Source organism: Podarcis erhardii (genome assembly GCF_964252035.2).
Source record: "Podarcis erhardii genome assembly, chromosome: 13".
NCBI lineage: Eukaryota > Metazoa > Chordata > Lepidosauria > Squamata > Lacertidae > Podarcis > Podarcis erhardii.
In genome coordinates this window covers 34,936,364-34,951,184 of record NC_138502.1, presented here as the reverse complement: position 1 = coordinate 34,951,184, position 14,821 = coordinate 34,936,364, and the positions used below count along the sequence as shown (strand labels likewise).

General features: G+C 42.1%; 1 protein-coding gene across 5 annotated transcripts in view; it reads left to right on the top strand.

Moving 5' to 3' along the window:
• Positions 1-14,004, top strand: part of MPP3 (MAGUK p55 scaffold protein 3) — an 86,981-nt gene extending 72,977 nt beyond the window's left edge. For all 5 annotated transcript variants that reach the window (XM_081837903.1, XM_081837905.1, XM_081837904.1 and 2 more), the window contains 4 exons: positions 6,431-6,524; positions 8,531-8,639; positions 9,747-9,869; positions 13,246-14,004. In XM_081837903.1, the coding sequence (XP_081694029.1) occupies positions 6,431-6,524; positions 8,531-8,639; positions 9,747-9,869; positions 13,246-13,425 (506 nt within the window). In that variant the 3' untranslated portion in view covers positions 13,426-14,004. The remainder of the gene's footprint in view (positions 1-6,430; positions 6,525-8,530; positions 8,640-9,746; positions 9,870-13,245) is intronic.
• The last annotated feature ends 817 nt before the right edge of the window (positions 14,005-14,821 follow it).

Genomic DNA, 14,821 nt, shown 5'->3' with positions numbered 1-14,821 from the left:
GTAAACAAGGGGAATTAAGACTAAGAGAGCTGAGTGGGGGGTGCTCGTGTAATCTCACCGTATACAAGTTGTACAAGTGACAATAAAGTGTTTCAATAATTAAGCCTTGGGGATTGGTTCTTCCTTTGCCACCCAGAAGCAGCAGCGAAGGAAGCCTCTTGGGCACCTGAGGCGGCACACGCAGGGGCAGGGCAAACCGCACGTAGGGATGGGGCACACAGCACCCATAGGGACAGGGTGTGCGATGGGGCCTCAGCCGGCCAACAGCTGGGGGGGGGAGGCAGCGGGCAGACAGGGTGGTGCCTGCGGGTGCCTGAGATGTGTGGCTCGGACTTCCGGTCGGCGCCAGCGTCTTAATGGCGGTCTTTGCCTTGAGCTCCGAGGCAGGACTGCTCCACGGGTTCGGGTCTGACCCGCTACGGCGAGCGGGGGACCCCTAAAATCACAGGCGCTGAAGCCTGTGAACAAGGAGATTCGGTGGGCACCTTTGCACCCCCCGGTATTGCGAAGGAGCCTTTTTAAAGGCTCCGGAGCGGCATCGGGTGTGAGTGCGGTGCTGAGGATCGCAACCCAGCTCGTGGAGCGAAGCCGCGTCGCCATTGACGGAGAGCGCCGATTCCTTCCTGAAAATTACAGATTGGCAACAAAACCTGTGAGTAGGAATTACAAAATATTTGAAAAGGACTATTTTTAAGAAGATTCGGCTGAAAACGGGAAAGGCAAAATTAAGGAAGTCAGCCTCCCGGAACTGCACGATTAACGCAGCAATGAAAAGAGCTAGCTGTATTTAAAGGGAACGTTTTATTTGAACTTTGCTAAACCCCGACATTGAAAAGACCTTCCCCCCACGGAGCGGGAGTAGGGGGGAAGGAAAATTTGGCTTAATCTAACCCGCTAGAAGAAGTAAGCTTTGAAAGGGAAACTCTCCGCTGCCGATACCTTTGATCAGGCTGCCTGAGCGGTGAGCGCCTAGAAACGAACTGTCAAAAAAGAGAGGACTACGGATATAAAGTAAGACTATATTTGAAACATAGTAACGGGACTTTACTTGGCAGACCCAGATTTTCAAATGGCAACAAAGTAGGACTTTGGGTTGGATTTTATCTCCTTTGGGACATTGTATGGCTACTTGCTTCCCTGTTTCTTTGTTATTCCTGCTTGGATACAATTTCCCCCTCTAGAGGATTAAAAGAAAGACTGCAGCACTGAGGCAAGAACTGGGTTTTTCCACTTGCAATCTTCCTGTGGGAACGACCTTGAGTTATGAGCACGCCACTGGATGAAATATCAACAAGAAGCAAAACAAAGCAAGCTCAAAAGCAGGCTCAGAAAAGAAGCTCTATATCAGGAGCAGCAGCTGGACAAGAAAAAGTAACAACAGCATCAATGGATTCTATGACACAGGCACTGCTCAAAATATATCAATCTTTAGAAGTACTCACTAAGCAATCTACAGAGAACTCTAAGAAACTGACAGAATTAACAACAAGATTGGACTTGAACACAACGACAATATCGTCTAACACAGAGTCTATAAATCGTTTAATACAAGAAAGTACGGAAACAAGGAAAATAGCCGAGACTGCTAAAATTACTGCCGAGGAAGTCAAGGGAAAATTTGTACCTATTGTAAAGAAGGTACATGAACATGATGCAACCTTAGCTCTTATGGAACTGGAGAGGAAAGGCAAGAATCTGAAATTGAGACTGGTACCAGAGGAGGAAGAGGGCAACCTTGGGGAATTTCTCACAGACAAATTTCAAGAATTTTGGACGGATGAATTAGAAGGAGAAGAAGATGAATTTGTAATAACTACAGCCTTCCGGATTGGCAGGAAGCAAGGCAAGAAACCAAGGGATTGTTTAATCACTTTAAGATCCAAGGAAGAAAGAGATAAAATATTGAACCTACATTTCCAGAAGGCACTGATTATTAAGAATTCTCAAATACAGATTTACAAAGATATTCCTAAATATTTTTTGGGAGTGAGGACTCAATTTAAAGACTTAGTGGACTTGCTGAAACAAAACAACACTCCATTCAGATGGGAGTTCCCACAAGGGTTGTCCTTTAACTTTAAAGGGAAGAAAATTAAAATAAAAACAATCCAAGATAAGGAACATTTTCTGGAGAGAAATTTTGAGGACTTTCAGAAAGGAACCGTGAGTGAGAGGGAAATACCGGATATTGCAAACTTATCATTTGGACTGACTCCAGCACCGACTGATCAGGAACAAGAACTTGGAGCGGTTGGTGGAAAAGACACCCAATAACAAATATGTCTCTGCAACTTCTGAGTTGGAACTGCAATGGTCTTAACCATCCCCGAAAAAGGACTCAAGTGTTTCATATATTAAAGAAAGAGCAATTAGACATAATATGTTTGCAAGAAACTCATATTGCCAGAATACATAGAAAACTTTTGACAAATAAAAGATTAGGACTGGAATTTATTTCCTCAGATAAGGTTAAGAAAAGAGGAGTGGTGATCTATGTTAAGGAGAAATGGGAACCAAAAATGATTTTCAAGGATGAACAAGGAAGATTTCTGGCAGTGGAAATTCAAATGCAAGGAGAAAAAATTTTGATTGTAGGTATTTATGCACCTAATGAGGGGAAGGCTGAGTTTTTCAAGAAGTTGCATGAGACATTAACCGACTTTATGGACTATAAAATTATAATGATGGGCGATATGAATGGAGTTGTCTCCACAAACATGGATAAAGCTCAAAGACAAGTAATCTCTAAGGATGGGAGACTTCCAAAGACTTTTTTTGAACTGACTGACACAATGGACTTGATTGACATTTGGAGAACAAGGAATCCTCTGGAAAGAGAGGGGACCTTCTTCTCTGAAGCAAAAATGACATGGACCAGGATTGACCAAATATGGATTTCTAGTAATCTGGCACCAAGGGTTAAAAATACAGAAATCTGCCCAAAAACTTGCTCTGATCATAACGCAGTAAAGATGGAAATGAAATTGACAACAGCTGGAACTTTTAGATGGAGAATGAATGACACCCTTTTTAGAGATGAAGCAATTGTAAAAAAGGCCCAAAAGACTCTGAAAGATTACTTTGAAATAAATCTAGGAACAGACCTGGAAAGAAGAATAATATGGGACGCAAGTAAGGCTGTCATGCGTGGTTTCCTAATTCAACAAAATTCGATAAAAAGGAAACAACAGAATGAGAAGAAAGAAAAAATTTGGAATCAGATGAAAGAAGGAGAGAAGAAACTGAGGTCAAAACCAAAATCTCAGGAAATTTTAAGAGAAATAAAATACTACCAGACCCAATACATGGAACTGATGAACCAAGAAATAGAATGGAAAATAAAACAAATGAGGCAAAAAACTTTTGAATCAGCTGACAAATGTGGGAAATTGCTGTCATGGCAATTGAAAAAGAGACAAAAGCTGAACACTGTGACGTCCCTTGAAGTAGAGGGAAAATTTATAAATAAACCAAATGAAATTAGTAATTGTTTTCAAAGTTTCTTTAAGAAATTATATGCACAAGGGCCGAAAGATGAACAAGAGATAGAAGAATTTATTAAAAAATATGGACTATCAAAGATCTCGGAAAAAAATAAGAGGAGTTTAAATGAAAAAATTACGAATCAGGAAATCGAGGGTGCCATCCAGAATATGCAACTAGGAAAATCACCAGGGCCAGATGGACTGACGGCAAGATATTATAAAGAAATGAAGGAATGGTTAATACAACCACTGAAAGAAGTGTGTAACCAAATTTTGGAGGGGAAAAAGGCTCCCGAATCGTGGAAAGAAGCATTCATCTCACTTATACCGAAGACAGAAACTGAGAAACATCAAGTTAAGAACTACCGCCCTATATCACTCTTAAATGTGGATTATAAAATTTTTGCAGACATTTTAGCAAAAAGATTTAAAAAAGTGTTGTTAGAGGAGATTCATAAAGATCAAACAGGCTTTCTCCCAGGGAGACATATGTCAGAGAATGTAAGGAATATTATAGATATTTTGGAACTACTGGAGACTGATATAAATAGAAAAGCAGTTTTAATTTTTGTGGACGCGGAGAAAGCCTTTGACAATATCTCTTGGAGTTTTATGAAGAGGAATCTCCATGGGATGGGGGTAGGCCAAAACTTTGAAAACGGTATAGGTGCAATATATTCAGAGCAAAAAGCTAAATTAATTGTGAATGGTGTAGTCATGGATGAAATTCCAATAGAAAAAGGGACACGACCGGGTTGCCCAATATCCCCTCTATTGTTTATATCGGTCCTGGAGGTGTTGTTGAATATGATTAGAAGGGACCAGCTGGTTGAAGGAATATACCTCGGAGCCAAACAATATAAGTTAAGAGCATTTGCAGATGATCTAGTTTTGACTTTACAACAGCCAGCAGCCAGTACAAAAAGAGTTTTAGAGTTAATTGATATATTTGGTCAGGTGGCTGGTTTTAAATTAAACAAACAAAAGACAAAGGTACTGGAAAAAAATCTAACGATGGGGGAAAAAGATAGCTTTCAAAGAGAAACTGGCTTGGAGATAACAAAAAAGGTGAAATATCTAGGGGTGAATCTAACATCTAAAAATATGAATTTGTTTAAAGATAACTATGAGAAATGTTGGTCGGAAGTGAAGAAAGATTTTGACACATGGTCTAGATTGAGATTATCCTTGTTAGGCCGAATTGCTGTTATTAAGATGAATGTATTGCCGAGATTGTTGTTTTTGTTCCAGACACTACAAATTATAGATAAGATGGATTGTTTCAAGAAGTGGCAGAAAGATATATCAAAATTTGTCTGGCAGGGCAAAAAACCCAGAATAAAATTTAAGATTTTAACTGATGCAAAAGAAAGGGGGGGGTTTGCGCTGCCGGACTTAAGACTCTATTATGAAGCAGCAGCTTTCTGCTGGCTGAAGCAATGGCTACTTCTTGAAGATACAGATATTTTAGATTTGGAAGGGTATGATAACAATTTTGGCTGGCATGCATATTTATGGTATGACAAGGCAAAGATCTATAAAGGCTTTAAAAATCATATTGTCAGGAAAGCTTTATATAATGTTTGGAATCGATATAAGGATTTGTTGGAAAATAAAACACCCAGATGGTTGTCACCAATGGAAGCTAGAGCAGTTAAAAAACTTAATATGGATTCAAATTGGCCAAAATATAGTGAAATTATAGAGTATGATGGTGAAAATGTCAAATTACAGAGCTTTGAGAAATTAAAATCCAAAGTTCGAGACTGGTTACATTATTATCAGATAAATGAGACTTTTAAGCAGGACAAGAAATTAGGATTTCAGAAAGAGAGGTCAAAATTGGAAACAGAACTGTTAGAGACCAATACTAAGAATCTGTCTAAAATGTATAACTTGTTGCTGAAATGGAATACACAGGATGAAACAGTTAAATCAGCTATGATTAAGTGGGCACAAGATGTTGGTCATGATATTATGTTTGCTGACTGGGAGCAGTTATGGACCACAGGCCTTAAATTTACGGCATGTAGTGCCTTGAAAGAAAACATAATGAAAATGATCTATAGGTGGTACATGACTCCAGTCAAGCTTGCAAAGATATATCATTTGCCCAATAATAAATGCTGGAAATGTAATGAATGCGAAGGAACTTTCTATCATCTTTGGTGGACCTGCCCAAAGGTTAAAGCCTACTGGGAAATGATCTATAATGAAATTAAGAAAGTCCTTAAGTGGACATTTGCAAAGAAACCGGAGGCTTTTCTCTTGGGCATGGTCGGCCAATTGGTACCAAAGAAAGATAAAACCTTTTTTATGTACGCAACCACAGCAGCAAGAATTCTCCTGGCAAAGTATTGGAAGATGCAAGAATTACCTACTCTGGAAGAATGGCAGACGAAGGTGACTGAATTTATGGGACTGGCAGAGATGACCGGCAGAATCCGTGATCAAAGGAGAGAGATGGTGGAAGAAGACTGGAAAAAATTTAAACTATATCTTAAGAACTGTTGCAAAATTTCGGACTGATAAAATGTTAAGGGTTAAGAAATAAAGAACTATAGCTGTAAATAGTTAAGTTAAGAAAATTTTGAGGGAAACGAAATATTGAAAAGGAATGAAGGATTGCTAAAAATTTCTGAAACAGGGGTGCAGTGAAGGGGAGGCGTGGGGAAGTCATGTGTTGTTTATTTGTGTGTTTTTTGGTTTTATGAAAACTAATAAAAATTATTTTTTAAAAAAAGAGATGTGTGGCTCGGGCACACTGCAGGCCCAGCGGTGAGTGCTGCCCGCCATTTTGTCAGTGGGGCACCCAGGGCGGGCCACACCTGCCGCACCCCCCTTGCTACGCCCCTGGCCAGAACAAATTCTCCTTTGCAAATAGCAGTGCCACATTTGTCATGTTGATATGGTCTGATTCTTGGCTTCCTCTCTCTCTCCCCCAGATACCACAAGGTCGAAGAAGAGCCACGAAAAGGAAGGCGTGGAATACAATTTTGTTTCCAAGCAGTCATTTGAGACAGATGTGCAGCACAACAAGTAGGCCTTGATGTCTTGTGCTTTTGTTGGGGGGAAATGAAAGTATGTCTCTTCCGGGGAAGACTCCAGAATCTGATCTATATGCAGAGACGCTACTATCCTCTTTGATAATAGAAGCTTCTGGGCTCTTAAAAAAGAACTGGCCAGGGAATTTTTGTTGTTGAGCTGCATACATTTTCTTAATATGGGACTGTAGTGAATGGCAAAACTACAACAGTGGGGTTTTTTTTATTATATGGTCACAGACCCAGCAAAAACAGAACAAAATCATACAATTTCTAACTTTACACAGTTAAAATATATGGTGCTTATATAAACTATAGCCCAGAAGCAAGCCAAAAATACAATTAAATTAAAGCCCCTTCATGGTTCTTTGAAAGGAGAAACCTAGGAACTCTTTCCACTATTATTTTGTTCAAGTCAAGCAGTAAGTAGGCCACATACCATTCAAAAGTCCTCCCTGACTATTTTAGTAGGATGAGAGTACGCAACCTATTTTGCTCATCTCTGCAAAAGTTGCATGCAAAAAGAGCAGGTCTTAATGCTTCTGTTGCTTCACAGGGGCAGAGCCGTTTTATCATATGGAGTACCCCCAAAACAGCCATCTAGTATGGCAGAATCTAACCCCACAAAAGATCATCAGCTGGTATTTGAGAACTGTTAAGTTGTGGGTGAACATTTCAGACGACACAGCGATTCTTCAAACAGCTCTTGTTTATTCACAGGCCAGAACAGAACTGAACTCAAGGGTTCAGCCAGCCTGCTTATATAGAGCTCCACTAGAACACAACAGTAACCATTTTCTGTAACTAGCCAATCACTGAACGTCACTTTCAATCCCTTATTTGCATATGTGGACCTGAACTATCTACAGTATCCCCCTGCTGGCCCAGGGTGAGAACTTCACTACATAACAAGAACAGTCAGGTTATCCATGTAATTTTTCTGTAAAAGTACAGTATTTACATGCCACCCTCTTGCAGAGCATCAGGGCAGCATGCAACCACATGAAAACATGTAAAAGCAATATGTAGCAATCATTAAAATCACCCGACTGCTCAAGGCACATTTGAAACAACTGCATAGGCCCGTCAGCATGAACAAATCTGGGAAATGATATATAATGAAATGAAAAAGATGTTTGAAATAATCTTTGTAAAAAAGAAACCACACCAGAAGCTTTTCTTTTGGGAATTATAGGGACAGAACTACCTAAAACGTATAGAAATTTATTTATGTATGCTACTACATCAGCAAGAATGTTACTTGCCCCCAAATGGAAAGAAGCCGAAGTCCCAGCAAAGGAAGAATGGATACAAAAACTTATGGAATACGCAGAAATGGTGAAACTTACCGGAAGAATAAGAAATCTCTGACTTTTGTCTTCTGGGTTTCTGGGGGTTTTCCTGCTGTTGTTCTGTCTCTCACAGCTACAATAAACCTACCATTAAAATTATGGACTGGTCATTTCTTTGTCAGAGGGCAAACGGGCAAATTTAGCAGGGGATCAAATACTTCCCCCCCCTCAGTGTATGTGTTTGCCTTGTACATTTATGGACATTTAATTTATATATTTAAGCCCTTAGAATTCCTATAACAACAGAAAATCCTTCCTTCCCATGTCAAGTAAAATACTAAATATTAAACTTCCTCTCTGACATGGTAGGATTTCTTTTTTTCATGCTGATAGCCACAACTCTGAAGACTTTTCTGCCCCAGAAATAAGTGTCTAGATAGGATTATCCCCGTTTTGTGAAGCTGGTTGGCTGCATTTCTCTCTGGAATGGATTCAGATTTCTAGCTTTTTATTCTCCTGGTGGTGACACCAGAATGATCAAAAGCAGTAATCCCTTTTAATCACGTTGTCTGCAGCCAACATTTTTTATTTTTTATTGGAGGAAACAGTGTTGTACTGTAATAAGCATATGACACAGTTCTGCTACTTTGAAATCTGAGCTGAATACTTTGAATTCTGCTCCACAACTTAATTCCCTAAATGTTTTCAGGTTTGTAGAACATGGGGAGTATAAAGAGAATCTCTACGGGACAAGCCTGGAGGCAATTCAGTCGGTCATGTCCAGAAATAAAATTTGCCTTGTGGATGTCGTGCCAGAGGTAAACTGTCACGATTATTGGTTTTTTGGGTTTTTTTTTTTAGAAAAACCTTATCTTCCAGAATTGTGTTTCAGTTCCACCTTACCTATAGGAACATGGGTTTTACACCAGCTTTTCGTTCATTGCTTGGGTTTCGATGGATCAGTTTCGGTTATAGTCACCCCATTATATTAAAAAGATTTTTTGAGACCAAATTCCCACTCGGTGGACTGTTTCCCTTACTGGCTAGCAAAATATGTTTGGCCAAATTGAGGCCTCTAGCTGTTGCCATAGAAGCTCCTTATTATTGGCTGGGGGCGTGATCCTTTCTCTTTTAAGAGAGCCTGTAACCCAGGGTGAGCCATTATGGTGCTGTTCAGATTTTTTGGACTACAGCTTCCATCGTCCATTGGCCACGCTGGCTGGGGCTGATGCGAGTTGTAGTCCCTCACATTGGGAGGGTCCCTTGTCGGCTAACCCTGCTGTAAGCTGCTCTCCTTAGGATGAGAGCAGACAAATTGATTTACTGCAGACAAGAGAGAGCTGTTGGTGGAGGAGGGAAACAGTGGATTTGTCTGCCCCGGATAGGATCATACTGTCTTTCCAGGGGCAGATAGGCAGTGTGATGCTACACCAAACCCCTAAAACTGCTGATGGGGTCAGTGGCTTCAAAAGAGTGTTTAACTACACAGTGAAAAGGATAAGGCTTCCAGGGCCATTGCAAGCTCCCTCCTTAAGCATAGGGACGCGGGTGGCGCTGTGGGTTAAACCACTGAGCCTCTTGGGCTTGCCGATCAGAAGGTTGGCGGTTTGAATCCCCGCAACGGGGTCAGCTCCCGTTGCTCTGTCCCAGCTCCTGCCAACCTAGCAGTTCGAAAGCATGCCAGTGCAAGTAGATAAATAGGTACCTCTGCAGCAGGAAGGTAAACGGTGTTTCCGTCACGGTGTCTTGTTGCACTAGAAGTGGTTTAGTCCTGCTGGCCACATGACCCGGAAAGCTGTCTGTGTGTGCGTGCGTGTGGGGGGGGGGGCAATACCAGCTCTAGTTTTGTTTTCTTGCTTTAAGTTACTGTACAGCATTTACAGATTGGTGAACGGGATTCTCCCTTTGTATTCCTGCCTGCCTAGGCTGTGACGCACTTGAGGACGGCGGAGTTCAAGCCGTATGTGGTGTTTGTGAAGCCTCTCATCTCAGAAAAGAAAAAGAACGCCCCAGCGTCTCTCCTGACTGATGAAATCTTCGTCCCGCTTGTAAGTATTTTGCTTGAAAAGCTAGTTCGCAGAAATGAGCCGCAACATCAAGGCGACTCCAGGTCCACCCCGCTGAAAATGATTGCAAAGCCGACTCTACGCCCACCTGCCCCAAGTGTGGTACTTTGCAATCTGTTACCAGCAGGGATCCCTTTTGCATGACCATGTAAGAGATCACCTACACCAGGCATGTCCAACAGGTAGATCGTGATCTACCGGTAGATCACTAGACATCTGCGGTAGATCACTGGCTACCCCCAAAGAAGCTGAACAACTGTGGCTCCCCTAAAAAAAGCTCAACATTTTACCTCTTCCTTGAAAAAACATAACAACTTTGACCCGAACCCCCAGAAAGGGGGTAGATCACTGCCAGATTTTAACTCTGTGAGTAGATCGCAGTCTCTTGGGAGCTGGCCACCCCTGAACTACACCATGAGTAGGCAAACTAAGGCCCGGGGGCCGGATCCGGCCCAAACACCTTCTAAATCTGGCCCACAGATGGTCCTGCAATCAGTGTGTTTTTACATGAGTAGAACGTGCGTGTCCTTTTATTTAAACTGCATCTCTGGGTTATTTGTGGGGCCTGCCTGGTGTTTTTACATGTGTCAAATGTGTGCTTTTATTTAAAATGAATCTCTGGGTTATTTGTGGGGCATAGGAATTTGTTCATTTTTTTTTCTTTTCAAAATATAGTCCAGCCCCCCACAAGGTCTGAGGGACAGTGGACCAGCCCCCTGCTGAAAAAGTTTGCTGACCCCTGAACTACATGCTTCATTTCCATTTCAGTTGGGGGTTCAGGTCTGGCTTGGGCACTTGAGATGAATTTGCTTGCTCCGTGTGATGGCTTATGTCAGGAGAGGGAGCAGGGGAAGTGTGTCCCTGCTGATTTCCCTTTACATCTCAGTGCTTTCGAGACCCTCGACAGGGGCATCCTTACGGGGAGGCTGTCTCAGTCAGGAGTAGTGGGGACTCTTTTTCAGCGATTATGCTGCTACATGGTGCTGGAGAAGACTCTTGAGAGTCCCATGGACTGCAAGAAGATCAAACGCATCCATTCTGAAGGAAATCAGCCCTGAGTGCTCACTGGAAGGACAGATCCTGAAGCTAAGGCTCCAGTACTTTGGCCACCTCATGAGAAGAGAAGACTCCCTGGAAAAGACCCTAATGTTAGGAAAGATGGAGGGCACAAGGAGAAGGGGATGACAGAGGACGAGATGGTTGGATAGTGTTCTTGAAGCTACAAGCATGAGTTTGACCAAACTGCGGGAGGCAGTGGAAGACAGAAGTGCCTGGCGTGCTCTGGTCCATGGGGTCATGAAGAGTCGGACACGACTAAACGACTAAACAACAACAACAACAACAACAACAACAATTACAGGAGAGTTTGAATTTAGTACCCATGCAGTTTAACATCTCTGTGAAACCGCTGAGTGTGGCCATCCTGAGCTTTGGAGCACAATATCATCAATATGTGACGTGGTGGATAAGGGTGGCGCTGTGGTCTAAACCACTGAGCCTAGGGCTTGCCGATCAGAAGGTCTGCGGTTCAAATCCCCGTGACAGGATGAGCTCCCATTGCTCTGTCCCAGCTCCTTTCCCCCAAAAATCAGAGTCCTTTTTGTTGGCAATAATTCAGGCAGAAATTCCCAAGTGTCAAAAAAGTTTATTTATGTATGCCACCACTGCGGCCTGTGTTTTGTTAGCCCCAAAATGGAAAATGAGTGAGGTTACAACTAAAAAAGAACGGCAACTTAAACTGATGGAATATGCGCAGCTTGCAGACTTAACATATAGAATAAGAGAACAAGAAGAACTCGTTTAGAGAAGATTGGAAAACGTTTATTGAATACACGGGGGGAGGAATTGTGTACACTTGAAAACGTTGGCAGCATTCAGATAAATTCAAAAGCGTAAGTAAGTTTTGATGGGTGTAATAATGGAATACTGAATGGTTTAGTTTATTTAAAATATACAGGGATTTATGATATGCAAAATGAACCATGGGAAGAGAAGAAGGGAAGTCATTGATATTTTCTTTAAATGAATATTATAAAATGTAAGACAGAAAATTTAATAAAATTTATATCTATCTATCTATCTATATCTATCTATCTATCTATCTATCTATATCTATCTATCTATCTATCTATATCTATCTATCTATCTATCTATCTATCTATATATATATATATATATATAAAACAAAACAGATAAGACTGAGACACTGTTAGCGATTGGTTCCTCTGTCCAGATTAGTGGAACATATCCTCTTCTGGATGGGTTTACCCTCCACTTGAAGAAGCAGGCGCACAATTTGCACCTAATGCTGCCATTGGAGGCACCGTGAGCAGAAGTACCTTCTACCAGCTTTAGCTGGTAGCCTAGCTGAATAGGGGATAGCCTTGCCTCAGTTGGCAATGCGCTGGTAATCTCCAGGATAGACTACTGCAATGTGTCGTACGTTGGGCTCCCCTTGAAGATTGTTTAGAAGCTGCAGCTCATGTAGGATGTGGTGGCTGGATTGTTAAATGGAACCAGAGGACGTGAGCATGTAGCACGGGTTCTGGCTTAACTGCGTTGGCTACCAGTTTGTTTCTGGGCCCAATTCAGAGTGCTGGCTTTGACTTGTAAAGGCACATACAGCTTTAAGCACAGGATGGAATGAGACAGGTGGAAACAGCTATCTCCTGGTGGCAAGCGCAAGGCAGCAGTCGTGGCCTCCCCCAAAGAATCCTGGGAGCTGTGGTCTATTATTGGTGCTGATAGTTGCTAGGAGACCCTCATTCCCCTCACAGAACTACAGCTCCCAGAATTCCCTGTGAAGATGGATAGTTGACTGTTAAACCATTCTGGGCATTGTAGTTCTGTGAGGCGAATAGGTAGGGAGTCTCCTAACTACTCTCAGCACCCATAACAAACTACAGTTCCCATGATTCTTTGGGGTGTGTGTGAAACCATGACTGATTAAGTAATAGAACAGTGCTTTGAATTGTTTGGTGCAAAAAGGGCCATAGTCTCTTTCCCCCTCACAGGCTTATCTGCAAGTAACAAAACCTGCTTTCTGTGGCAACATGTCTCAACCTGAAGATTTTCTTTCTTGGCTAATGCCCAAATGGTATTGCACCCCAGCCGTGTAGCTAGCCGGGGGACGGGGGAGAGGGGCATTTCGCACTGGGTGCGGCATAGTGTGCCACAGGGGTCTTTAGGGTGCTACAAGAGTCTGTAGTGCAGCACGGTGGCTGCTTTGAGTTGGGGGTTGGGATTCTGGGCGGCAGGGGAGCTTGTGGCTTCTGGTCGTTTGGGGCACTGGGGGGGGATGGCGGAGCTGGTGGGGGTTGCTACGTCGTCTCATGTTCTTTTTGTTTTTGATTTGCAGGATGAGGAGCAGCAAGAAATGCTCAGCTCGGCTGCCTTCATCGAAGAGCAGTACGGCCACCTGATTGACACTGTCCTGGTGAAGGAAGATCTGCAGAGTGCCTGCAGCCAGCTGAAAACCATCCTGGAGAAACTGAACACAGACTCTTTCTGGGTGCCAGTCTCTTGGGTCAGGTTGTAGTCTGCTATGCTGTGCCAAAGAAAGAACGAACAACAAACGAAAGAGAACGAGATATACCTGTTTGATAATGCGCTGTAAATAATGTGGATGATCAAAAGGAAAATGGAACTCTGCTGGAGCAACCAGTTTGCTTGGGATGAAAACAAAGAGAAACCTTCCTCTGTGTGGGAGCAGATTCTAATGCATTCGGAAAAAACACACGTTGCAATGGAATGGAAAAGCGCCGCAGGATACAATCCAGAGATTTTTGTTTTGTATGCCACCGGACAATAGTCATGTCAGATTCCAGGTGTCTGGACAGAAGCCTTTAGCTTTTGGGAAACTTGCAATTGTGTTTGTTTGTTTGTTTGTTTGTTTGCAGTATTTCTAGGTTGTGCTGTAACAAAGATCTTAGGGCTGCTCACGACAAAAATAACGATAACAGGATGAACAAAAAAGTATAAATGCAGTGTAAAAAAAAAGGCTCCGTATGTAGTGGTTCCAGGCAAAGACTGCAAAAAATGTTAGGAAGAACACACAAGCTCGGTTTTTCTGTTGATCACTGCAATCTGGGAAAGATAAATTCAGTGAAAGAGTTAAGTTCATGTAACGAAATAAGGTACTTTTATTCGTTCATTTATTTACTTCTTAACCAGGCTAGAACTGGGAGAGCTCTTCTTCAGATGGTAAAAGTTGGTGCTTTTTTTGTGAAAGGCGAAATCTCCCAGGGCAAATCAGCAAGGCTCTTAACTTCCTGCCTGAAAAATGAACCATGTTATGTAACCTAAATATAGCCCCAACTATAGCTAACTATATTCTGAGCAGCCAAAGACCATCGGGGATTGTTTCTGTGCCTCCTATTGTATTTGCAAGTTGCCCTAAATAATGGACTAAGAAGTGTGCTTGAAGCACGGGAAACTTTCCATCTTTCTAACCAGAAAAACCAACTATTTAGAAATAAAATCCCAAATAAACAAATGGCTAGGGAGGTATATATGCTGGGATGTCCCCAGAATATGGGTTTTCGTAGCAGCTTTGTGGATTGTATGTGTTTGCTGGCATTGTTTGTTGGAAGAGGGAGTTGTGGGAGTCGTTTATAAGTGTGAGGAGTCAGAAGACTGCCCAGTATGTTTCTTGGTTGTTTTAGTTTCTTCCCTGACCCCCAGCCCCTGCACTCCAAAAAATCCATGCAAATTTTATATTCCAGTGTAATAATAATTCCCATAGAGGAAGACTTTCCAGTAGATCTTCCTGGGGCTGTTAATGTGTGTCAACCAAAACCTTTATCGTGAACTTTCCATTTAAAACTCAAGTTTTATATACTTATGATTTAGACCAGTGGTCTTCAACGTTTTCAGACCCAAGGCCCACCAGATGCATTGGGGAGCCCTATTTCTTTATTATTATTTTTAACCAT